Raw genomic sequence first — 27302 nt, 5'->3', positions numbered from 1 at the left:
AATAAAATCTTACAAGGTTACCTAATACCTACCTTAGTATTTTGTCTCATTTATTACTTTAGAGGAAGTCAGCTCGTTGGCATCAATGACGAACACCCTCTATAGGTATACTATATTATTTTTTTCTAATTTAATAAATCCAGGATGGAGAGAGCTATTGACGCATCCATAAAAATATCAGGCTCAATTATTATCTCTCATGCCTCAACCTCGATCGTAATCTTGACCTCGATCTCACTATCTTTATTTATTTTTTGCTTTTGAAGGAAAAAGAAGAACAACTTTTAATTTTGATGGAGCTCAAGTAATCAACTAGTAATTTTTTATTGGTCAAGTTGTTATGTAATACCATCTCTTATCGTTGGGGTGCCTTTTAATGGAAAAAATTTTTCTAAATAGAAAAAGATTAAGAAAAATATCTAAATGTTGACAAAGAATGATAAAACCTATTATGTGCCATATAAAGTTAGGAGTGAGTTAAGCAATAGTTAAATTATAAGAATTAAAAATTGAAACAAATAAAGAATGAAGTGAAAACCTCAAATCAACCACTAATGAATCTTAATATACATAGAGCCAATGTGGCTTCAGTTTATTGGTGACTTGATCTGAGGAGCTCAACATTAATATGCTATACCCTTTTCTGAAAAAATGGAAGGTCGTCACCAAAACACGAATATGATGAGCTGAACACATGTTAAGATAGTTTTTAGGTTTAGCCCTACCTTTTAGTTCCCTTATCACATCCTTAAGAATCATACCGAGGTAACAAAAAGTATATACGAGAACCTCAACCAACTTATCATGCCTTGCAAGATTCTTCTTATTGTCATCACTTTTTCTAACTAAGGTATTCCATTCTTTTTTTTTTTCTCAAAACCCTCATTATCGTTAGAATCGTCATCACAAAAAAACTTTCATTCCCGAGTCGAAATGGGTTCTGAGATAGAATCGTGACTGAAAGCATTATCACCTTGGAAGAAAAAATGAGAGGTAAAGACCTATCGAGAGAAGAAGTAATCTCAACGAGAGTTAACTATGAGGGAATGGAAGTGATAACAGAAGCATTTATTGATGGAAGAATAAAAGTAGAAGAAAACTTATGAGACTGGACCTCGGAAAAAGAAATAACCGAAAATGAAGAAAGGTCGATCATAAAAGATAAACCAACTCAAGAGACAGGGAAAGAAGGTGGATTCTCTAGTTCAAAATCTATCTGAGCACATAGGTCCCCTTGTTTAGGACCCATTCTTCTTTTGTTTGAGCATCGTCATCATTTCATTGCTACCCTTCTTTAGACATCGAGTTAAACTAGTAGGCTATCCTCTAACAATCATGAACTCATATTACTGGCAAAATTAGGTCATCATCGTCATCTTGCCTGAGCTGAACCCTCATAGGTTCTATTTTAAAACTCCCGACTTCTCCAAAGCTACAACTAAAAGATATAATGGAAAATACATACCAAAGAAAATAGAAAAAATGGATTAAAAAAAGAATGATTATAAGGCCATAAAGCTTTTGAGGATGAAAAATTTAAGTTGGATTGAAAGCAATAAAAGCAAAAAGATGAAAAACAAAAGCCCCAACAACCTTTTATATAATTGTGCCTTAGATCAAATGAACAGCCCATACTACGTTACATGTTAGAGTGTAGATAGAAAGACATTTTTTCATCTTTCCATTTTAGATTTTAGATTTTTTTTCGTTCCATCTACCTTTCTTCTCATTTAATGCCATCAAACAGTGCAGATAAGATGGCTCCTCAGGTCAGATCGGATGTGACCCTAAAACAAGTCGAGCAAATTCCCCAACCCAAACCAACTTGACAGACCAGTGCTTGGTTTGCCACTAGAGTTCAGAACGAATACTCGAATCCAAAGTCCTAAAAAAACTCAAGTCCTACATCGACTAGATCAACTCTTATCCTAATCTTGGATTATCCTAAATAATTGACACTTCGACAACCCTTAAGCTGGCTATGCACTCAGCCCAAAGGACACGCCCAAGATTGGTCTCCCACCAAGTTGGACTTTACCTTAAAGATAATTATCCCCCAATACAGGCCTTCATGATGACATCAGTTGTAAAAGATCAAATTTCACATCATCCTCTTTCGTCTACCTAGCTTGCATGAAATGTATCAACTACACACTCAGCAGTTTGATATTTAAACTGCTAGGTGAAGGGATAGAATACTATGGGCATTTGATGGTCAAAAGGGTTAGTAGTTTTTTTCTTTATTAGGAGCCCTCAATAGATAGCTAAGGGTAATTTGGACATTTATGCCGACCTGGCCCTAACACACTCAGTGCTATGTCAACTCGACCACGTCGTTATTGTTACCCAATGGTCCCCTACCTCATATTTATAAATGCGAATTTCTAGGCATCAGTAAGGCAAATTTCATCTACTCCTAATTCCCTATATTACTCTCCTTTTGACCTCTGACTTGTGCATTGAAGTACAAATGCAAAGAAGACTCTTTGCCTTTGCTTCTAATCGTTTTTCTCTTCAATTCTTCCAGGAACACCCCCACATTAGAGCTCGACACAAACAAAAATGAACAAAATTAAATTTAAAACAAAAAAAAAAAAATTATGTTAGAATGATTTAGAAAATAAAAAAAGAATAACAAGGGCATTATAGTTGAAAATTTGCAGTAGAAGGTTGTGATTTCCTACTGCACCTTACGAGGCCCAATGTACAACTAGAGGAATGGTGAGATTAATGACATCCCAACGGGATTTGGAGGCAAAAAAAAGGCTCTCAACTGCACCGCAATAAGGTTACCGTGATAATCAAACAAATACATTTTCAGGTTTTAGGTCCAAATTTAGTTCCATAGTTGCCATCTTTTTCTCCTCAACTTGTGCATTAGATTTGAGTTTAATACAATTTGATGAGTGCCATTCCTTATATTTTTCATTTTCACTTGCTAGAACTAATTGCATAGCTCGGTGAGCACTTAATCTTGGGCTTCAGTTTGGATATCAGGTTTCTTATGCTTTGTGTTGATATTGTTTACCTGAAATTCAGGACTGCAGATCACACTATATGGGTGGGTGTATTCCATGAGAAGCAGGACTTCATAGATGTTGTAGAGGTATGTTATCTAATTTTTAATGATCTATGACACATGAGTATCTGGTTTGTTCTTTGTTAGAAATGGCCACATTTAATTCTATTACAAGAGTGTAGAAGAATTCATGAAAATTATGTGCATCAATTTTTTTTTTCTGTTCATGATGGATATACTTGGGTATTGATATTTATGTTGCAGCTTTGAACTTCCAATATTGCAGGGAATATATATTTCAGGGAGCCATGAAAGGCAAGCTGACAGTTAATTGCTCCCTTCTTCCAGTGAGAATAACAAAATATCAGTTGCTATACAAGGATGTGTAGCTTTTTGCGTCCTGACAGGGTTATTTAGGGATCATTGGAACGAAGCAGTGAACCTTGTGGCACCCACTGTCTTTCGGAGACTATGACTGATCCCATTGATGACTTATTTTGAGAAATAATTCAAAATTAGGGAATGAATGAAGCAGTATGATTTGTCTAGAGAGGAAGGCATCTCTTAAAAAAAAATTGTCAGGTAGAACAGGAATATCGTTCAAGCAAAGAAGCAAATTCAGCATTATAAGGTGTAATGAAGAGCAGCTACCTTCCTGTCTCTTACTCTTTGATTTTCAGCTAAACTTGTCTAGGGAGGCAGTGGACTCTGTTCAAGAATTGACATTTATGTATATACATGATGAAATCTTAGTTTATGGTATAGTAATTATGCTCAGCTTCATCTTATAATGGGAAATTTTGTCAATATTTGAGCATCATGCACCTTGTCTTTTTATCCATTAGTTACTTCTATTTCTTTCTTTTCTTATCCTTGTCTCTCTTTCTCTACATTTTGTTTATAATTATTCTTATGTGTGCTATCATGTCAGTAGAAACCAGGGAGATAAAATGAACTTGAAAGCGAGTGGAATTAGATTACCATCCAGTGTAAGAGCAATGATAGTAATCCATGCCAAATCCAATACTGTCACAACTCTAATTTATCTTGCCTTAAACTTTTCCTTGTTTGTAGGGAAACTGTTGAAATATCACTATACACAACAATTTCTTTTATGTGCCAAAAGAAAAAGAAAAATGAAGAAGAAAAACCGAAACGACATCGTATTATTCTTACAAGTTGTGGCAGCGATTTCACGAGCCGAATATTTGGCAAAAATGTTCATCTTTTCTTTTTCTTTTATATCTAAAAAAAAGACCATAGAAAATCTTTTGAGTTTGGAACTTGAACGCTAAAAATGAGAGCTATTTGTGCAATCCCGCCATCATTGGACCTCTTTTCACTTTCAAGAGGACCCTTACCATAACCAGGTGCTTGCTTTTCCTTAACACTCCACCATTTCCTTTCACATGTTACTAGATAATAAACCGAAAGAAATTCTTTTTTTTGTTTTTATTTGTAATGTTAGACAAAAGGGTGTCAAGAAGTTAGATGCTTTTTCATAAACAAGCCAAAACCTGGGAGGAATAAATTGTTAAAAAAGAGAACCATGAAACAAATCTTATTTGGGTTTTTGATTTGCTGGAAGCAAATGAATAGGAAAAGAAAACTTTGCGTGCCTTTGTTGTTCAAACTTAGGAAGGCTTCTGGGTTTTTAATATTGTTTCAAAATCAGCTTTTTTTTTTTTATACTTATTTAGTTGGAAAATGAGTATTTGTTTTGTGTAAAAATGCTGAATTGTTGAGTTGACCTTTCATTCCTCTTGAATTCCTAATGGCACTCAAGGGTATGAATTTTGATAAGTGGATGTGAGTCACTAGAACAAGATGATTGGAAGTACGCATATATTACATTTTAAGAAATATTGCAGATGGTGTATTGAATGTTTATAAATTTTCACACTTTAAGAATTTGTATCTGTTAGTAAGTTGGTGCTGACAAGAAGAGACGGAGTAATTAAGGGTGAGGAGAGAGGAAAAACAATTTTAGACGCTTATTAGGTATCAGGTTTCAGTCTCAAATTAAGATTTGGACGTTGTGGTTTGTTTTCTTTATCAAATGTTCGATTTGATTTACTGTTTTGAGATCAAACCCCAAAGAGGTTTAGATGTTAGAGTTGGACATTTAGTCAAGCATGGGATCACAGAGCTAAGATTTCCTGTTCCAGTTAATGCAGAAACCTTAGAGCTGAGCAAGTGATTCAAAAAATCAGACCGCAGGATGGGTCTATAGATGAGATAATATGAAAAATGGAGAATTTGGGTGTTCTTTACTAGAAAAATGTAGCTTAAAATGGAATACAGGGTTCCTAAGATACAATGGCTGATTATTTAGTGAATTTGTGATGCCGCCAGAATGCATGACTAAATTGCATTTCATTTACTTGGCAAAGACAGTATGCTAAAGAGAGAATTTACTTTATTTTTCTTACAAGAATGGAATTCATTTTCCTGAGAAACTATTCTTTTGCAAAGCAAAGTTTGGTAACGAATTTTCTTTGGAGACTGTGTCAACATCTTTTCCGCTTCTCTTTCTCTATGGGACACAAATGCTGACTTTTGTATAATGATAGCTGATTCTGAGGTAGATGAATCTTTTATCTTAAGAATGGTTCCTTCAACCCTGGTAGCAACAGAAAAAGAAGAAGCCAAGGTTGTTTTAACCTTGTTCTTTAAGAAGCAGGGTCTAAACAATGCAGTTAGTGCAAGAATAATCAACAAATCAGACCTTTTTATTGACCACCTTGTGTCAAAGCTTTATTCTGTTCATAAATCTCGGTATCTTGTAGGTTCGATTGCTTTGTTACTGTCTATTTCTCCACATCAGCATTTTCAATTCTAATTGATTAAACTGCTGACAAATTTCTACTTGACATTGCAGGAAGAGAGCTCACAACTCTTGAGATCTGGGATGCTCTTATCCCTTACCTTGAATCTCTCCTTGAAGAGCGTGGAAGAATGCTGGCAGATGTGGTTGAAAAATTTCCCAACCCACCAGTTATAGATAAAACTGTAAAACAGGTATCTCCTCTAGATTCAGTCCTTGATTATAAGAAAAAGTTAAAAGCTGTCACTCGTGTTAGTGAGACAGTCCCAGCGGGGAAGCTCAATCCTCAAGTTGTCTACGTCATGGAGCTTGGCATGGATTTTGAGAAGATCAAGTTAATTACACACAGATTCCCATCTTTTGCCTACTACAGTCTAGAGGGGAAATCAAACCTGTCATTGAGTTCCTTATTGAACTTGGTGTACCAAAGTCTAACATTCCCATCATTCTCAGTAAAAGGTCACAACTGTGTGGAATAAGTCTCTCTGAAAATCTTATACCCACCATGACATTGTTAGAAAATTTGGGTGTGGACAAGAAACGTTGGGCAAAAGTTATATACCGGTTTGGCGGTTTCCTGCACTTCTCACTTATAGCAGGCAAATGGTTAAGACAATTGTAGATTTCCTCTATGAAATGGGCCTTCCATCAGAGAATGTTGGTAAGATTCTAACACGCTGTCCAAATATAATAAGTTATGGTATGGAGTACAAGCTACAGCCTACAGCTAAGTACTTTCAGTCATTGGGTGCTGATGTTGCTCTTCTTCTACTGCGATGTCCACAGACATTTGGTTTTAGCATTGAGGCAAATTTGAAGCCTGTAACTGAATTTTTTCTTGATAAAGGATACAATGTGGAGGAAGTTGGAACTATGATTTCAAGATATGGAGTATTATATACTTTTAGCTTGGTAGATAACTTGATACCAAAATGGGATTCTTTTTAACCATGGATTATGCAAAGTCAGAGCTGGTTAAATTCCCTCAATGTTTTGGCTACAGCTTAGATGAGAGAATTAAACCGAGATTTGCAATTGTAAAGGAGTCTGGTGTAAAATTACTGCTGAACCAGGTTTTATCATTGTTAAGCTGTGACTTTGAGAAGGCTTTAAAGAAGAAAATGAAGAAGCAGCTTACCGACCAAGTTTAACTGATTCATATAGAAAGTATTGATGATACCATGTGATGACATATTTTGGAGAATGAGGTTTTTGCAGATATTTTAAGAGTTCACTTTCTGAGGTCGTAGAAACATTATGGCCTGGTCAACAGACTTTAATAACTTCGTCCAACTTCAGATGCAACTCACTTTTTGCAAGAACTGTAATGTGAATTTGCAGCTACATTTGCAGAGCATGGGAACGACCTTAGGAGTTGAAATGTTGTGGAATATACAAAGAAAGCATTTAATATTGAGATCCTATGCAGTCTTTTACCTTATTTATTAACCCATCTTGTTTTAAATTGCCTTTACGGTGCACTTCCTTTTCTTTCTCTCTTCCCTTCTGTAGGATGTAATTTCCCTGTCCCAGTTTCATTACATATTCTCAGTGCATTTCAATTCTCTTGGATGTAGTCCATTGCTGAACTCTGATGTAAAGAAATTTTGAAGCTTGGAGGCAATGTTACAAGGAGCCCATATTTACTTTCCATGTGGTATGGTATTCAAAATGCTTGCTCTTGTTCCTTGTCAATCCTTTATCTGTTGCATATGTTCTTTGCTGTTCAAAAGTTTTTATTCCAATGTAATGATGCCATGAGACATGAGAAAAACATCTTGATTATCTTTCTTTTAGAATATAATATTTTTGGTTCCTTTCATCTTTCATACTTCCACCTCTTCAGGGCCTAACCTGGATATTTAGTTTCATGTATAAGTAACTATACATTATTGGGTGACCATTCCTCCATATTCCAGATGCTACATTTGCTTCATTTAGAATTATTGCATGTTCTCTCCCTGTCCATATTATTTTGGGTCAAAGTTCCTAAAAAGTTTGAAGCTTATAGTCTCAAAGTAAGACAATGATAATATTATCCATCCCGGCTTGAACTTTATTTGTTGAACTATATAATCTACTTTTATGTGCACGTTGTCCATTCATTCATGGACATGAAAATGCAGTCCCAGTCCTGTCACATGGATAAGAATGAACAACGTGTATAGCTTTCAACTTACATAGTTACGATCTCATTGGATGGGAAATTTATGTGTCGATTCTAATTGTGACTGGTTGTGTGGTGGTTAAAGTTGAGGAGATTTCTGGTTATTTTTGGTGATTGATGAAAAACGATGGAGCAGTTACATATTGCTTGGGTTGTTTACGCTTGTCAATTGACAGATGTTTTATCTTTTCCAAAATCAGCATGAAAAGAAAAAAGACTTTACTATCGGTGACTACACACAAACCTTATCCAATCTCCTATGTCCAAGATTTTTTACTGTTTCTGTCTCAATCCTTTGGCAAAACAAAAACTAAGGGAGTTTCTATTTGACCTTAATTTTTTTTATACATTCAGTATTTTTATTTTAAAAATATCTCAAATAATATTATTTAATTAATTTTGATAAATTATCCTTTAATCCCATTTTTTTTGTTTACAGTACATCCTAAATATATATCCGAAAAATTTAAAGATTTTTCAAAATATATACTTGAAAATATGCATAAAATTAAAAAATTTTGAATTTTAATATGAACTCAAATATAACTTTCGTACAATCTGATTCTAATAAAATTTTACTGGTTCTATTTATCGATTTTTAATTTTTTTTATTTTTATATATTATTTTAATATAATTTTTAATATATTTAAATAGATTTATATATAAAATAATTATTTTTATTTTATAAAAATTTTAAAATATATATAATTCAATTCAATTTGATTTTTTTTTAATTTTTACTTTTCATTTGAAATTTCATCCAAACCTAATATAAATATATATAACATCTAAACTTAATCTTAATCGAATAAAAAAATTGACCTGAATCAAACCTAATAATATAGTTTCGAATTAATTTTTTATTTTGTTGAATTTTTTCTTATCCCTATAAGTACCATTCAAAAATGTGTATCCGGCTGGTTATGCATTTTAAAAACTTTTTTAATTTTTTGAAAATGTAAATCCAAACACTTGTAAATCTCAATTACCAATTCTCAAACCATAAATTCTAAAGTTTTTATATTTGCATATTCAAAAACTTTCAAAATCTTCTAAATTTGAATATTGGAAAGGTTTTAGAAAATTTTCAGTATACAAATCCGAAAGTCACATAAATCTAAATTATAAACCATTTTTATTTGTCACGAGTTTATGAAAAAATATAGATTATAAATTATAAATCTATTTAATCATTTAAACATCATAAATAAGTTATCTTTATTTTAAAATGGATAAGTTGGAATTGCTGATTTCATTCCAAAATTGATAATTTTAAGTTTCGTTTTAAGTGAAAATAGAAGAAGAGAAAGAAAACATTAAAGAAATAAATTGGCTATATACACGCCTTAATTGATTCTTTTTATAAATTTTATATGAAAGATTAATTAAACAAACGCCTTAATCTTTTATAAATTTGCAAAAAATCAATTAAGGTATTTGATTATATAAAAAGATCAATTGGCTTATTGGGTAAAATCCGGTTATGTGAAGAAACCTATTCCAAAAATTGTATTGGAAGGGATGTGGCCAAAGTTCTACGAAGAGGAAGGAAAATATGCCTTATTTCTTTTGGTACTTTATGGGGGAAAAATGGATGAGATATCAGAGACTGCAACTCTGTTCCCACATAGAGCTGGCAACATGTACAAAATCATATACACTCTTGGCCGAGCAAAAGAGGAAAATTCGGAATTTGAAAAGTACCTAAATTGGATCAGGAAATTTTATCATCACCTGACGGCTTATGTTTCTCAATCTCCACGAGAAGCATATGTCAACTACAGGGATTTAGGCAACACAAGTTATGAACAGGCTAGCATTTGGGGTTTTAAATATTTTAATAATTAACTTTAATAGACTAGTGCATGTGAAGACATTGGTTGATCCTCAGAATTTCTTCAAGCATGAACAAGGCATCATTCCTCTTTCATCTTGGTAGAAGAAGAAAGTTTGCTATATGTCGCATCCTAAAAAATAAAAGCAGTTAATGTTTATTTCATTTTCGTTAGCACAACATTCTCAGAATATATAAATGTTCTTTGGTTGTTAAACATTATGTTGAAATAAGCTAAGTGATTAAAGTTATTGACTCCACCAAATACAAATAGCAGACGTCAGCAATTTTAAACACATGATTTGTTTTTATTTATGAATTCAAAGGAAAGTGATGCAAGAATTAAATCCTATATATTCCATGATAAATAATGATAATGATTAATAGATATATGTCTATAGCATCATTGTATACGTACATTGACGTTGCTTAAATAAAGGGGTTTATGGATAATATTCAAATATGCGTTAAAATTAAAAAAAAAAAAAGTTTTGATATTTTATTACACGAAATTAAAATTATAAAATTATATTTTATTTTAATTATATTTATTAAATTTTAAAAATAAAATAATGACATCTAATTATCATAATTATTAAAATAATATACTTTTAAATATTTATCATTCAATTCATCTAAATTTAAAATTTTAATTAGTATATCATTTTTCTCTCATTCATCATAGTTATTATTATTTTTTTAACAATAATCAATGACATTTTGGAAATATAGAGGATGGGAATTTTCTGTAGCCTAGTATCTTCTATGATTGGGTTAAAACAACAAATATATATATATATATATATATATATATAAGAAAGATCAATTACACAACTATGGATATATTTAAAATCTCATGACGTGTTTTAGAATAAAAAAAGCACAATTGTCAAAATAAAAAATAAATAAATTTTGTCCACTAGAAAATTAATTGCCATTTTGAAACCTTCTCTTGATTGAATATTAGTTTAGCATTGTTATTGTAAATACGAAAAATTTTAATTAAAAAAATGCGTTAAAAAAATGTAGCTAAAATTTTTAAATATTAAGTATTATTATAAAAAAATTATGAGTAATTAAAATAATTAAAAATATATACAATAATAAAATATTAAAAATATATAATAATATAATAATTTTTTATCCCAAAATATTTTTCATTACAAAAGTATGGTAGCTTTTTTATTTAGATTACAAAATCAAAATTTTAAATTAAAAAATAAATGTTTGTTATTTAACATTAAAATTGAATTAAAAACGAATTTTAAACATAAAATTTATTTTCAACAATAATATTAAAATTAAACCTTAATATCAAATTGGTTGGCACCTCTCATGCGACAAACCAGGTAGCTGGCCGTTGCATTCCCGAGACGGGTTTTGGAATTGTATGGATCCTATATATTTTTCATCATCATCTGTGATTTAAGCCCTAGATTAGATAAAGTATTGTTGTTGATTTAAACGCGTTAATCTACGAAACTCTGTAACTCTTGGAAGAGATTCAGCTGAATCGCCATGAAGGACGTCATCTTCCGAAATCTACGGTCCCAAATTTATAGCCAAAAAAAAAGGGAATACTTAGATAAAATTTTCAAATTAAAATTTATGAAATTTTTATTAAAAATGATTAAATAAAAATTCAAATCAACAAATTAAAAGATATTATTTGATAAAATTATGTAAATTTTGAAAATTTTTCATTAAATTTTGATATATTTTATAGATAATTAGTTTTATTAAAAATTTTGATAAATTTTTTATTTTTGAATAAGAGATTATAAAAATCTTGATAAATTTATCATTATTCTCTCACCTTTTTTTTTTTGGATAAACTGAATTTTAATTCATCCAAAAACAGCAAAAATCTGCTACAATATAACTGTTCTACAACTTAACAAACAAAAAAAAAACAATTCATTAATAGATTATTCTAGAAATTCTACATTCAGATTCCAATCTTCACTAAGTTTATTGTTTACCACATCTCCTGTAATATGTTTCAATCCATGCAGCCTGTATCTTATAGTTTCCTTGACTTTATCCACCATTTGTGCAGTTGTCATCTCCCTTTGCTTGAATATCCTCTGATTCCTTTCCCCTCATATGAAATATATACATGCATTCCAGGCAATTCTTAATAGAATTGAGATCAAAGCTTTCCCTTTTAATCTGTTTTCTACCCAGCTCAGTTCTGTATCCCAACTCCCACTCTTCTGTCAATGTCGCATAGCTGAATGAAATTTTGCCAAACTTCTTTTCAATAGACACACTCGAAGTAAACATGATCTCCTGTTTCATCTTTATTGTGGCATAAGTTGCATCTACTATCAATTCTCATTCCCCATGACCGCAACCTATCATTCACTGGAAGCCTATTTAAAATCACAATCCATGTTATTAGTAAATGTTTTGGGATGTGATACTTGAACCATATTAGTTTCTGCCATTCCACTTTCTGTTGTTGTGGTCTGATCTTTTCCCATACCATGACAGTGTCATAATGTCTTTTTGGAAATGGCCATACCTCCACTCCGTTTTCATTTTTGATGAAATTTTGCGCGATCTGCCTTATTTGAAGCAATTTCCTCCAATTCCAACTACTAGTTTGCTTGACAGCTACTTGCCATATGGTCTTTCCCTTCAATTCATAAGCTTCAATCCAAGCGATCCATAAAGAACCAGCTTTTGCAATTATCGACCAGATCTTTTGCAAGACACAAGCTAGATTCCAGGTCAAGATATCTTTAACTCCAAGCCCTCCCTCAGACTTAGGATAGCATATTGCCTTCCAACTTACTCTAGCTCCTTTTGCTGATACTTCTTTTCCTTTCCAAAAGAAACCAGAACATAACTTGTTTATCCTCTTCAGCACATGTTTTGGGAGGATGAAATGCCTACACCAATAGCTCTGCATGCTAAAAGGCACTGACTGTACTAGTTGTAACCTGCCAGCATATGATAGGTGTCTTGTCGCCCAGCTGTTAATCCTTGCTGTTATCTTGTCAACTAAGGGTGCGCAGTCTTTCTCTGTGAGCCTTCTAGACACCAATGGGACCCCAAGGTACGTGACTAGTAACGTACCAATCTTAAACCGAGAAGCTTGGTAGATTCTGGCAAGTTCTTCCCTGCTAACCCCTGCCTGATAGAGCTCACTTTTCTCACAGTTCAATTGTAGGCCAGACATAGGATAAAATGCTTTTAATTCTTTTGCATTGAGGATGATAATCAAAGACACCATCTATGGTAGCAGCATCCAATAGTCTGGACAAAACATTAATAGCTAGATCAAACAAGTCCGGGGAAAGTGGATCTCCCTGTCGCACTCCCCTTGCTCCTTTAAAATAGCCTACAAGTCCACCATTAATTGATAAGGAGAGGAAAGAAGTAGTAATGCAACTTCTTATCCATCCTATAAACTGATTCGGTAACTTCATGGCATACAAGACTAAGAGTATGAAGCTCCAGTCCACTGAATCAAAAGCCTTCTGAAGATCAATCTTGATTGCACATCTTGGAGATAAAGTGGATATGCCGTATCCTCGAACCATTTCTTGAGCTAGCAATACATCATCTATGATGCTTCTACCTTCTATAATGCACTTTGATTACAACTTATCATCCCAGGCAGAGTTTCCTTTAATCGGTTAGCTAGAATCCTAGCGATACATTTGTAGATTGTGGTGCAGCAAGAAATCGGTCTGTAATCCCTTATACTATTAGGATTGGTGCATTTAGGAACCAATGCTACTATTGTAGAGTTGAAAGCAGGTAGCATATTCCCAGATTGAAAAAAAAATGCTCTATAGCCTTAGTAACATCATCTTCGATAATGCTCCAAGTTTGTTTGAAGAAATGAGCATTAAAACCATCAGGTCCTAGGGATTTCTCACCATTCAATGAGAACATTGTCTTCTGAATTTCCTCTTTAGTTACTGGTTGTATGAGAAAATCTTGAGCTTTTGCAGATAAGGTCCCTTGGACTCTGCCAAAAACTCGTGTGCATCTTGTAACATTTTGATCCACCGTTCCAATTAACTTCTGAAAGAAAGAGTTGCTTCCTGTGAAATTTGGTCAAACGTATCCAATCTCTTCCCTTCTGAATCCATTAAGACTCGTATGGTATTCTTTTTATGCTTTGCTGCTACCAAATTATGGAAAAATTTTATGTTTTGATCACCTTCTTGCGGCCATCTTATTCTTGATTTCTGCCTATAATAACTCTCTTCAGCTTTCATCAGGTCCTTGAGTTCTTCATACAGCCTTCTCTCAATCACAACCAGTTCTTTTGGTGGGTTTTGAGCTGGAATGGCTTCTTGCATAGTTCTAGCTCTTTCCTCTTTGTCTGCACTCGACTAGACAAATTTCCATAGTTTTGAATATTGAACTTCCTGAGCTCCAGTTTCAACCTATTTAATTTCTCATGCAATATTAGCATTGGGCTACCTTTAATAGGGTCCTCCCATGATCTTTCCACAATTAACTTGAACTCCGGATTCCCTGTCCAATAGTTAAAAAACTTGAAAGGCTTTGGAGGGGATTGAATTGTCATGCTGAGTTTGACAAGTGCAGCACAGTGATCAGATACGTCTGGAGCTAAGAACTCAACATGCGACTATAGGAGAGCTAAAAGCCAAGAGTCGTTTATCAATACTCTATCCAACTTCCTTGCTAAGTAACTTTCTAACTGATGGTTAGACCAAGTAAATTGAGGTCCAACATAAGCATGATCAAACAAGCCTAGTTGAGTTAAGCAATTCTGAAAATCCTTCATCTCTGAGTTTGCTGATTGATCTCTATTATAATCTGAGCTTTCAGAGGGATGGACTGTAATGTTAAAATCCCCAGCCAAAATCCAAGGGTCGTCTTGCAATATAACACTGATGTGAGTTAAGTTCAACCACAGATTCTTTCTTTGAACACCGTCGTTACTCCCATAAATGGCAGAAAAATAAACTTTCCTGATTTCATATTGTAACACACAAGTTATACTTTGCTCAGAAAACTCTAATGGGTCTACTTGCACATGATCTCACCATAATAACCATATCCTTCCGTTTGGAGGTGCTGCATAATTGTGAAGAATACACCAACCACGAAAATGCTTTTCCAGCACAGGCTGCATTTTATGATGCTTTATTCTAGTTTCTAATAAACACACAATATCTGCCCTTATTCTATTTATTCTATCTACTACACTTTTTTGTTTTCAAGGATCATTAAATCCTCTAGTATTCTTCATGTTGAAGAACAACTAGGCTTACCTTCAGAGGCAGTGGTTCCCGCCTTAGCCTTCTTCCCCTTATCAATTGGACCTTTCTATGGAAAAACACTTATTTATAGCTGGTTGTAATCTTGTAATCTGTATATTTATATTTGTATCTCTAGAATTAAGTATTTGTATCCCTAAAATTAGGATAGACAATCCCTTAATTATAGGATTAGTTTTTTAGGAAGATTTAGTTTCTTAATTTAATCCCTAGTTAGTTGTATATAAACCTAAGATTCTTGTATAATTCTCAATAAGCAATTTTTCAACATACATTCAGTTTTCACACTGATTTATTTCTTAGTTTTTCTACATGGTATCAGAGCTTTAGGCTCTTCTTGGGAAGCAAAATTTTCAGCCTTCATTGCTGACTTTTTTAGGCATTCATTGTCGAATTCTGTTTAGGCCTTCATTGCCAAACCTTTTCAAAAAAAGATATCACTACCACCCAATTTGAGAAAATGTTAACTGAAAAAATTACTAGAGTACTACAAATGTCTCAGAAACAAGGAGAGTTCGACAGGAAAGAGATTGAAAAGTTGAAAAACTTATTGAAAATCCTTGAAAAGCCTACTGTAGTATGCTCTTTGGGTAAGGTTTCTAGTTCAGGTAAAGCTTCCGATTCTCATGGATTAAATGTCTCGGCTAAGCCTATTACGAGTTCTTGGGTCATTGACTCAGGAGCCACAGACCATATGACACATTCCTTACAAAAGTTTAGTACATATAACCTGTGTCCTAGTAATAAGAAAATTATTGTTGCAGATGGTTCACTTATCACAGTGGTAGGATTAGGAGATGTTTAAATAATCTCTCGTTTGTTTTAAAAAATATTCTTCATGTTCCTAGATTGTCTATTAATCTGATATCTATACAAAAACTTACCAGAGATATGAATTACAAAGTAACTTTTTATCCCTTTTATTGTGAATTTCAGGACCAGAGCTCAGGAAAGATGATTGGACTTGCTAAGGAGAAGGATGGACTATACTATCTTGAGACATCAAATAACACAAATAGTATCAAGAATAGTTTACCTTTATCATTTTTTTCTGAAAAATCTTTCAATAAAGACAAAATCTGGCTTTATCATTTTCGTCTTGGATATCTTTCTTTTAGAACCTTGAGAAACATGTTTCCTTCTTTGTTCAAAGGATTAAATGTCGAAGATTTTCATTGTAATATTTGTGAACTTGCAAAGCATAGACGTGCATTTTCCAATTAGTAACAAAAGAAGTTCTACTCCCTTTTACTTGATTCGTAGTGACATTTAGGCTCCCTCTACAATTCTTAATATTTCTGGTGCGAGATGGTTTGTTTCATTCATAGATGATTGTACTAGGGTCTCTTGGGTTTTTTTACTTAAATCCAAATCAGATGTGAATAATGTGTTTGTAAGCTTTCAAAACATGATCCAAAATCAATTTGGAATGAGAATCAAGAGATTTAGGTCTGATAATACAAGAGACTACTTCAATCAGAGTCTATCTACTATTTTCAAAAAGAAGAGATTATCCATGAGTCATCTTGTGTTAATACTCCACAATAGAATGGAGTGACAGAGAAGAAAAATAGCCATTTACTAGCCACAACCCGAGCTTTTTTTTTTTCAAGCAAATGTACCTAAATTTTATTAGGGGAAAGCTGTTCTCACTGCCACACATATTATAAATAGGTTATCTTTAAGAGTTTTGAGATTTAAAACTCCTATGGAACTACTCTCACAATTTTATCCCAACCTCAATACCACAAACAATCTCACACATAGGATATTTGGTTGTACATTATTTGTTCATGTTCACGGTCATAACAGAGGAAAATTGGATCCAAGAGCGATTAAGTGTATTTTTGTGGGGTATTCTTCAACTCAAAAAGGATATAAGTGCTATCATCCTCTTACCAATAAATTTTATGTGTCTGCAGATGTCACTTTTGAAGAAAATAAACTAATTTTTACTCAACCTTATCTTCATGGGGAGACTTCATTCATGGAAGATAAGGATAAAGACTTCTTTTTGCTTGATTTGCTCCCTTTTTCAACATTTACACCCATTAATTCTTCTGAGTCGAAACCTGTTTCTACTGAGCCCAAGTCAAATACTGAATTTGAGTCTGAACCCATTTCAAATTCGAAAGATGTGACAAAAGATAATATTATTCTTGATTCTATGAAAGAATTACAGGTGTACTCAAGAAGAAAAGTTTCAAATCCTGAACCAGTGCCAGTCCAAGAACTTGATCTTAACTCTGGAAATGAGGTAACTATAATTTTTTACTCTGTTTCTCAAAATGAGCATGAATCTCCTAAAACTATAACTAGTGATTATGATCTGCCTATTACCATTAAGAAAGGAACCAAAAAATGTACCAAGCATCTACTATACCCAATCTCTAATTTTGTGTCATTTGAAAAATTCTCACCATCCCACAAAAATTTTCTTGTGAGCCTAAACACTATTTTTGTTTCAACTACATTATCCAGTGAGAAATGGAGGTAAGCCATGAAAATAGAAATTGAGGCCTTAAAGAAAAATCAGACATGAGAACTGATAGAGTTACCTAAAGAAAAAAATTCAATGGGGTGTAAATGGGTTTTCATTGTAAAATACAAGGCAGATGGTATTATTAAAAGGTATAAAGCCAGGTTAGTGGCTAAGGGCTACACTCAAACCTATGGAGTAGATTACCAGGAAACTTTTGCTCAAGTTGCCAAAATGAATACAGTTAGGATTTTGTTATCATTGGCTGCAAATTACAATTGACAGCTTCAACAATTTGATGTAAAGAATGCTTTTCTACATGGTGATTTGGAAGAAGAAATATATATGAAGGTTCCACCGGGATTTTAAGGTCATCTAGAAGCAAACAAGGTATGCAGGCTGAAAAAAGCTTTATATGACCTTAAACAGTCTCCTAGAGCTTGGTTTGAAAGATTTGCCAAAGTGATGCTAGCAATGCGATATAAACAGAGTCAAGGAGATCACACATTGTTTATCAAGCACTCTGATTCAGGGAGAGTCACAATTCTATTAGTGTATGTTGATGATATAATTGTAACTGGAGATGATGAAAAAGAAAGAGAATCTCTAAAACAGTGTTTGGCTAGAGAATTTGAGATAAAAGAGCTAGAGAGATTGAAATACTTCCTAAAAATTGAAGTAGCTCACTCACGACATGGTATTTTCATCTCACAACAGAAATATGTGATGGATCTTTTGAAGGAAACTGGGAAGCTTGCATGTAAACCTGTAAATACCCCTATAGATCCTAATCATAAAATTAGAGAACTAATGAAGATGCTGCTGTAAATAGAGAGATGTACCAAAGATTAGTTGGAAGACTCATTTATCTCTCACATACTAAACCTGATATAGAATATGCTGTGAGCGTGATAAGTCAATTTATGCATAGTTCTAAAGAAGTGCACCTACACGCTGTCTACCATATATTGTACTATTTGAAGGCCAATCTTGGGAGAGGTATCTTATTTAAAAAAAATTCGGGGTTAGTTCTAGAAGCATATACAGATGCTGATTATGCAGGTTCAATAACTGATAAAAGATCCACCTCAAGCTACTGCACTTTCTTAGGTGGTAATCTTGTGACTTGAAGGAGTAAAAAGCAGAATGTGGTGGCAAGATCAAGTGCTGAAGCAGAGTTTAGAGCAATGGCTCAAGGAATTTGTGAACTACTATGGTTAAAGATTATCCTAGAAGACTTGAAGATCAAGTGGGATGGACCAATGAGACTCTACTATGATAACAAGTTTGCAATAAGCATTGCACATAATCCTGTGCAATATGATAGAACAAAACACATTGAAGTAGACAGACATTTCATAAAAGAGAAACTAGACGGTGGGTTGATTTGTACACCTTATGTATCAACCAAGGGTCAACTTGCAGATGTGTTGACTAAAGTCTCAGTAGTGTAACATTTCAAGAAATTATTTTTAAGCTGAGAATGAAAAACACATATTCACCGGCTTGAGGGAGAGTGTGAGAAAACACTTATTTACAGCTGGTTGTAATCTTGTAATCTGTATATTTATATTTGTATCTCTAGAATTAAGTAATTGTATCCCTAAAATTAGGATAAACAATCCTTCAATTATAGGATTAGTTTTTTAAGAAAATTTAGTTTTCTAGTTTAACCCCTAGTTAGTTGTATATAAACCTAAGATTCTTGTATAATTCTTAATAAACAATTTTTCAACATACATTCAATTTTCACACCGATTTATTTCTTAGTTTTTCCGCACGTTCTTCTTGCTTTTAAGGGCCTTCATTAAATCAGCGACACCTGCAGCTGCTGCTCTCTGTTTCTTTGGTGAGTATGGAATTATCTATTCAGCCTCATTTTTTGATCTCTGATGTACATTACCTTCATCCACTACCAATTCTGATTCCTACACAGCTTCTAGGATCGAGAATCTATTAACAGAACCTGATCTAACAGTTGAGAGTGCAATCGGAATCATAGTCTCCTTTATGGCTCTATCTGGTTGTATCTCAACCACTTCAGTCAACTTTGCCTCCTGCATAGCCGTATTACCCTTATCCTTAGTTACCCAGACCATTGCTTCTATCTTTACTTTCTTTGTACAAGTTTTATCATTCTGCCCAAATACACAACAGTGCTTGCATTTCTGTGGCATCCATGGGATTTCAACTGAAACAGACATAATTGATCCATCCCTCCTTTCCACTTCAATGAACTTTGGCACTTCCGTACTTGCCTTCATCTCAATACAAATCTTTGCATATGCCAGTCTCTGCTTATTTGCAGTGATCGAATCCATATATAATGGTTTACCTAGGGCACTCGCTATATAGCTAAGTCCCTTTTTCGTATAGAGCTCAAGTGGTATATTGCCCAATTGCACCCATACTGGCAGCATTTCCATGTTAAACTCTAATGATCGCATTCCTGGCTCCCATTTTCGAACAATCAGTGGTTTGTTCTGGATATGCCATGGCCCATGTTCTATCACCCAATCCCTAACTTCCTCGTTTGGGAATTAAATGACAAACAGATTCGTTCCAGCAGGCTTGATCTCAATTAAACCACTTTTCCCCCATAAAACATTAACCATCTTTTGAAACAAACTGAAATTTGGCATCCTTCCAATAAACTGAGCTACCAGCGAGCTTCGCCATTGATGGATACCTTCCTCGAAGACATCATCAGGAGGTTTTACAGTTATTCTGCCATCTGTCTGTTGAGGGGGAAAGTACTCCAACGCTTGATCCACTGGGGCTGCAAATAGATTCCTCCAATCCATTTGCGATCTCCTTTCACTACCTTACAGATCGACAATCTTCTCTGCATTCAGCCCAACAACCACGCAATCCTCATTGTTAATCTTAGTATTACATTGATCCTTACCAGAATTCTCAAAAGAAGAGGATTGTGAAGCAAGAGATGGTTTCTTGGACATCGCCGATCGCTACTCTCTCAATACCCCAAATTAAGTTCAATGAAAAACCAAATCACCAAATTTATTCCCGAACCAAAGAAATCACTACTGGAATGGAAGAAATTAAATGACACTAGCTCGTAATGATGAAATTTTGCACCAGAATTGATGGCTTACGCGAGGAAATCCTCCACTCAAGAAAGTCCTGCTATCGTGAGCCGAGAGCTTTTCCTAATCGTGCGCCTAGAAATGCTGTGTTTGTACGATATATTTGGAATAATCGATATATTTGAAATACAAAGGAGTGAGGACGAAAATTTGCTAGTTTATAATCCTCAATGCTCAGGCCAAAACCATATAAAATTACACAAGTAAAATGACAATATATATTAATTAACGGATTATGGATATTAAAATCTCATGGTTTGTTTTAGAATTTAAAAAAAAAAAAAAACAATTGTCAAAATAAAAAAAATAAAAAAAAACAATTGTCCATTAGAAAAATTAATTGTAGATTTGTACGTTATAACGACAGGCAAGGTAGCTGGCCCTGCCCGCCGCATTCTTAATTGATGGCTTCTGAAAGCTACCCTGGCCACCGCCATCTTAATTGATGGCTTCTGGAATTTTATCCCATATATATTTTATGTTATCATTTGCGATCTGAAAGTCCATGTTAGATGCATTATTGTTGATTTTAACATGTAATTAATATAAAAAATTCTTAGAAAGAATCAGCACAAATTGCCTGATATGCAATTTGAAGAAGTTATTACATATGCATATATGTATAACCCTTGAATAATAGTCAAGGACGAAATCGCGTGTTCAAGTTTAAATTATTGGTTTGATCAAGTCTTCTGATTGACTGCAGTTACGAAGACAAAAGGAAAACAAATTAAGACAAGTCTTCATGTCATCTAGAGGTTAGTTCACATATTTTGACAAACATGAAACGTTAATTGCTCTCTGCAAACCACACTATAAATAAGGAATCTCTCAATCTATTTTGTACGCACAAAATCAGCTTAGGAAATGAAGTCTCCTCACTTTTCAATGTTGCCTCTTGTTTTTGCTGCTCTCTTCTCATTGTCATGGGCAACTTCGCCTCATGACGATTTTCTTCGTTGCCTTTCCCTTCGTTCAAATGACTCTTCTACCATTTCTAAAGTAATCTACACACCTATTAATTCTTCATATTCATCTGTGTTGGAGTCTACCATCCGAAACCTTAGGTTCTCCACACGAGATACCCCCAAACCTTTGGTCATTGTAACACCATTGAGCACATCCCATATTCAAGCAACAATTTATTGCTCAAGAAGACATGGGCTCCAAATTAGAACCAGAAGTGGTGGTCATGATTTTGAAGGTCTTTCTTATGTTTCTAAAGTTCCATTTATCGTCATTGACTTGGTCAACTTTAGATCAGTTGATGTTGATGTGGAAAATAAAGTTGCATGGGTGCAATCTGGTGCAGTCCTTGGTGAGCTTTATTACAGGATTGCTGAAAGAAGTGGAACTCTTGCCTTTCCAGCTGGTACTTGCCACACTGTGGGTACTGGTGGATACTTCACCGGAGGAGGTTATGGCTTATTGTTTCGAAAATACGGTCTTGCTGTTGATAACATAGTTGATGCTCAACTCATTGATGTAAACGGAAGAATTCTTGATCGAAAATCCATGGGGGAAGATTTGTTTTGGGCAATTCGAGGAGGTGGAGGCGGTAGCTTTGGAATTGTCCTCGCATGGAAACTAAATTTGGTTTCTGTTCCGGCAACTGTAACAGCATTCACTGTTACCAAGACCCTCGAACAAAATGCAATCAAACTTATTCATCGTTGGCAATATATTGCACATGAGCTTCCTGATGGAATCTACTCCGCTGTTAGTCTAAATACGGTGAATTCTAGTCAAGATGGGAAGAAAACAATTCTAGCTTCCTTCAGTTCATTATTTCTTGGTGGCACTGATGAGCTTGTTTCATTAATGCAAGAGAGATTTCCTGAGCTTGGACTAGTAAAAGAAGATTGCATTGAGATGAGCTGGATTGAATCTATTCTTTATTTTGGCCAAATTCAAAATGAATCTTTGGAGATTTTGCTTGACAGGACTTTTAGGAGTCCTCTTACTAGGCCCTCCTACAAAGCGAAATCTGACTATGTGAAGGAGCCTATCCCTGAGATTGGATTGAGGGGTTTATGGTCAAGACTTTCTGAGGCAGAGGTAGAATATGCTATTGTTGGATTTTTTGCTTATGGGGGGATAATGGATGAGATTCCAGAGACTGCAACTCCATTTCCTCACAGAGCTGGCAACCTGTACAAAATCTTATATAGCGTGGGTTGGCAAGAAGAAGACAACATAAACTCTGAACGGTACATAAGTTGGATTAGAACCCTTTATAGTTACATGAGCTCTTTTGTTTCAAAATCTCCACGAGAGGCGTATATTAATTATAGAGATCTTGACATTGGAACAAACAAAAAGGGTAATTATACAAGTTATGCACAAGCAAGTGTTTGGGGTCGGAAATATTTCAAGAATAACTTCGATAGATTGGTGCGTGTGAAGACGATGATTGATCCAGATAATTTCTTCAGGCACGAACAGAGTATCCCTCCTCTTATTTCTTCAAGGAAGTAAAAAGCTCGGTAGAGTGACCTCGGCAATAAAGCTTCTGGAAAAGGGCATTAATCCAATACAATTAAATATTGCACAATAAAGGGTTCCTGGGTTTCTTTCTTAGCATTTCTGGCACAATAAATATCACTGTATTTGTTATTATTAAAAATCAAATATTATTTTATTTAAAAATATCAAAATTATCATGCTTGTTATAATAGTTGTACAAATTAGTAATTTTATATTATTTAAAGATAATAATTTGTATATAAAATATTAATATTTACTTCATAAATATAATTAAATTATTAAATTAAAATATATTTATTGACCGTAAACTAATTTTTTTAGTATAAATTATGTTAAAAAATATTTAAATTAAAAAATAAAATTAATATTTTAAAATCCAATAATTATATAATAAATAAATTTAAAAAAAATAAAAAAATCACACAAAATATTTTTGAATTTACTATAATAAATATTAGTTTAAAAATATAAAAATTATAATATAAAATAAGAACAACTAATTTTAAAAAGATGTAAGTTTTTAATTTATATACTAGATGGATAATATTAATTATTGTTCATTTCATCAATGATAAAAGTTTTTCATCCTTTTAGATAGAAATTAGATCACACACTGAGATAGTGATCTAATCACTTGATGATTCCAGATCACTATCACACGATGATTCAAGATCATTATTACATAAAATCATTAAGTGATTATCAAATATGATAATTTAATTACCGTACATAAATTATTATAATTTTTTAAGTGATTATCCTACTAAACACTACCTAAAAGGTGACCATTCAATTAAAATTCTTTGACCATACACTTCATATTTTGTTTAACGGTGTAAACTTAGTTAATTAATGATACGTATATTATTAATTATAGTAATTAATGGAGGTAGCCTTGTACTTTTTTTTTTCATTATCTCATTTTCTTTGATATTTTCGTCAAACTTTTCGTAAATATGAAAGTGTAAGAGAAATATAGAAAATACAATGTAAGAAGAAATATTTTGTTTATTACGTACTACCAACATTTTCCTATTTATTATAGATGTATTTTTTTGTTTAGAAATAGACGATACTATATTTCAAACGCAGAATAGTAAAAGATATTTTTTCTTTGAATGCAATATTAAAGCCGGAGTCAAAGTCCAAGTCAACCATAGACCTTGTAGGCTAAGCCACAAGCTAGCCGTCCCTTCTTGAATACCTATCACAAATTAACAAGATGAAGAAGCAAACTGAAAATTAATGGTGAAAAATCTAAGCTTACAGAAAATGCTGATTTGCAAACACGCAAGTTTAATTTAAGTAGAAATCAGCAGAAAGTGACCATAATAATTAAAGAATATTAAATGTATATATATATGTGTGAATTATGTCCTCGTTTCATAGTCAACGTGGAAATTTTCCATGCATCAATCCAATTTTATAACGAGAATAAACTTCAGTTAGGTTAGATAAGTCTTTGCCTAATCCTTCCATAAAAAAAGTCTTTAGATCATTTTGAAGGTTGACATTTTTACAAAGTAGATTAGAAAAAAATTTAACTTATTGAATGTTATTATTTAAAAATTATTATATTAATCAATTAAATTAAATTTTAAGCTTGTACACATCTCTTTAGGCACTTATTAAGGGAATTGTCTTTTTCAAAACTTGCTGTCTGACATAATCTTGAAATACATATAAAAAAAAAATCTCTTTTCACTAATTTTGTTATAAAAAAAATACGGGAACCCGCAGTATCAACGAGAGCCTAAGTGACAGTTAAAAAAAAAATTTTGTCTAATTGAATTGTCTTCATTGCCTTCCTGAGTACTCAAGCTCATCATGGATTTCTCATTTAAGTACATATATATATATATATATATATAATTTCTAACAACTGAAAAATAGTAAAGGAGTTATCTATAGATGAAACTTAAAATATTGGCCGTTTATAGATGCTCGAGGGTGATTGAGAGTTCAGCTACAGTAGTTTAGCTCTTCGTCAGACAGACAAACTGTTAATTTTTGTTACAGAAAGGTCAAAGAAGCCTGCGGCAAGAAATGGAGCGTTTATATTTAGTCCATAATTCAAGCCAGCTTGCTTTCGGCTTTAATATAAAATGTCCAATGAGACAACCGGTTTGGGGCCTACGTGGTGGTTGCTTCTTCAAATACATTTGTACTAGTTTTCAAATGAAGGCAATTATTAATAATGCAACTACTGAAACACATTTCAATGCACACAATCCAGTCATCCAGAAACGAGATTTTCTCACTTTAATTACCAATGTTTCCATTTCTTCTTGTTATTCTCCTCTTGTTGTCATGGAGCACTTCAGCTCATCATCCTCCAGAGGAATTTCTTCATTGCCTCTCCTTTCATTTTAAGAACCACTCTTCTATTGCAAAAGTCATTTACACGCCAAATAATTCTTCGTTCTTCTCAGTTTTGAAGTCTGCTGCTCAAAATCTCAGGTTCTCCACACCATCTACCCCTACACCTTTGGCAATTGTAACACCACTGGACGCATCCCACATCCAAGCAACAATTTATTGTTCAAGAAAACATGGACTGCAAATCAGAACTCGAAGTGGTGGTCATGACTTTGAGGGTCTTTCTTATACATCCAAAGTTCCATTTATCGTGATTGATTTGGTCAATCTTCGATCAATTGACGTTAACGTTGAAAAACAAACTGCATGGGTTGAATCCGGTGCAACTATTGGTGAATTGTACTATGAAATTGCTCAAAGAAGTAGAACTCTTGCCTTCCCAGCTGGTATTGGCCTCACTGTGGGTATTGGTGGGCATTTCAGTGGAGGAGGCTATGGCTTACTGTTTCGGAAATATGGTCTTGCTGCAGATAATGTAATTGACGCTCATGTAATTGATGTTAATGGGAGAATTCTTGATAGAAAATCCATGGGAGAAGATTTGTTCTGGGCTATTAGAGGAGGGGGTGGGGGTAGTTTCGGGATTGTCCTTACATGGAAAATAAAATTAGTTCCAGTTCCGGCAAATGTTACTGTTTTTACAGTCCGCAAAACATTGGAACAAAATGCGACTAAGCTTATTCATCATTGGCAATATATTGCACACAAGCTTCCGGAAGAAATACACATGAGCATCACAATATCGAGGGTGAACTCAAGTGCTCAAGATGAGAAGATGACAATTCAAGCATTTTTTAGTACCATGTTTCTTGGAGGCATTGATAAGCTTATTCCTTTGATGCAAGAGAGATTCCCTGAACTTGGAGTGGTGAAAGAAGATTGCCTGGAAATGAGTTGGGTTGAGTCTAATCTCTTCTTTGCCCAATATCCAAAAGGAGCACCATTGAAAATTTTACTTCTGAGGAGTCACAAATCTCCTCTTTCCAATTTGTTCTTCAAAGCAAAATCTGACTTTGTAAAACAGCCTATTCCTGAAACCGCGTTTGAAGGGTTGTGGCCCAAGTTTTACGAGAAAGAAGCAAAATCTGCAGTTGCGGTGTTGGTAGCTTGTGGAGGGAAAATGGATCAGATTCTTGAGACTGAAACTCCATATCCTCACAGGGCTGGCAACATCTACAGCATCTTATACGTGTTGGATTGGGAAGGAAAACAAAATATAAACTCAGTAAGGTTCATAGGTTGGATGAGGAAAGTTTACAAATACATGACCCCATACGTCTCAAAATCTCCACGAGAAGCATATGTTAATTACAGAGATCTTGATATTGGGACTAATAACAAAGACAAAAGCTACGGCCATGCCCGTATTTGGGGTCTCAAATATTTTAAAAACAACTTCGATAGATTGGTGCATGTAAAGACAATAATTGATCCCGAAAATTTCTTCAGGAATGAACAAAGCATCCCTCCTCTTTAGGCTTTGTGAAAGAAGCAACAAGCTGCAGGAGCAACCTCAATAGCAATGGAAGCTTAATTGTAGAATTTCTGAGACATACTACTTATAATAAAGATATTGTTATTATTTATCGGGTTTTCTATTGGGATTGATAAGGTATAAATTATACATATGCATCAAATATAAGTTTATGATAAATTTTCATATTTTCAGCCTTAGCGTTTTATTTAATCCCATATTGGCTTGATGATAAATGGTTTATCAAAGAACCAAGTA

At 33.7% G+C, this 27302-nt stretch overlaps 2 protein-coding genes and 2 pseudogenes across 3 annotated transcripts; 3 read left to right on the top strand and 1 right to left on the bottom strand.

The window, feature by feature from the left end:
* Positions 1–5585: 5585 nt before the first annotated feature.
* On the top strand, positions 5586–7139 carry LOC149516763 (transcription termination factor MTERF5, chloroplastic pseudogene; annotated as a pseudogene).
* Positions 7140–11888: 4749 nt separating this feature from the next.
* On the bottom strand, positions 11889–14973 carry LOC149516762 (uncharacterized). Its single transcript, XM_089765210.1, has 8 exons — positions 14894–14973; positions 14569–14809; positions 14295–14463; positions 14029–14193; positions 13718–13909; positions 13085–13440; positions 12275–12990; positions 11889–12081 (listed from the first exon to the last, which is right to left on the bottom strand). Exons 1-8 carry the CDS (start codon positions 14971–14973, stop codon positions 11889–11891), a joined length of 2112 nt encoding a protein of 703 aa, XP_089621336.1.
* Positions 14974–21540: 6567 nt separating this feature from the next.
* On the top strand, positions 21541–23361 carry LOC111310139 (tetrahydroberberine oxidase pseudogene; annotated as a pseudogene). The gene has a single exon (XR_016345115.1). The product of XR_016345115.1 is annotated as a tetrahydroberberine oxidase pseudogene (transcript).
* Positions 23362–25311: 1950 nt separating this feature from the next.
* On the top strand, positions 25312–27156 carry LOC111316500 (berberine bridge enzyme-like 28). The gene has a single exon (XM_022918449.2). It carries the CDS (start codon positions 25464–25466, stop codon positions 27045–27047), a length of 1584 nt encoding a protein of 527 aa, XP_022774184.2. The 5' UTR covers positions 25312–25463; the 3' UTR covers positions 27048–27156.
* Positions 27157–27302: the final 146 nt, after the last annotated feature.

This window comes from Durio zibethinus, chromosome 9 (assembly GCF_047325235.1).
Source record: "Durio zibethinus cultivar Kanyao isolate XHJ-2024 chromosome 9, ASM4732523v1, whole genome shotgun sequence".
In the NCBI taxonomy this organism is placed as follows: Eukaryota; Viridiplantae; Streptophyta; class Magnoliopsida; order Malvales; family Malvaceae; genus Durio; species Durio zibethinus.
Note: the sequence above shows the minus strand (reverse complement) of the source record. Positions and strands in the feature narration are given on the sequence as shown.

Excerpts from the sequence above, each read along its gene's own strand:
- LOC149516762 (XM_089765210.1), bottom strand. The coding sequence starts at position 14,973 with ATGCAGCCTGTGCTGGAAAAGCATTTTCGTGGTTGGTGTATTCTTCAC. Across the intron at positions 13,910-14,028 it reads AATAAGATGGCCGCAAGAAG|GAAGCAACTCTTTCTTTCAG; the intron begins GTGATCAAAACA and ends CAAATTTCACAG. Across the intron at positions 12,991-13,084 it reads ATGCTGCTACCATAGATGGT|GCAGGGGTTAGCAGGGAAGA; the intron begins GTCTTTGATTAT and ends GAGCTCTATCAG.
- LOC111316500 (XM_022918449.2), top strand. The coding sequence starts at position 25,464 with ATGTTTCCATTTCTTCTTGTTATTCTCCTCTTGTTGTCATGGAGCACT.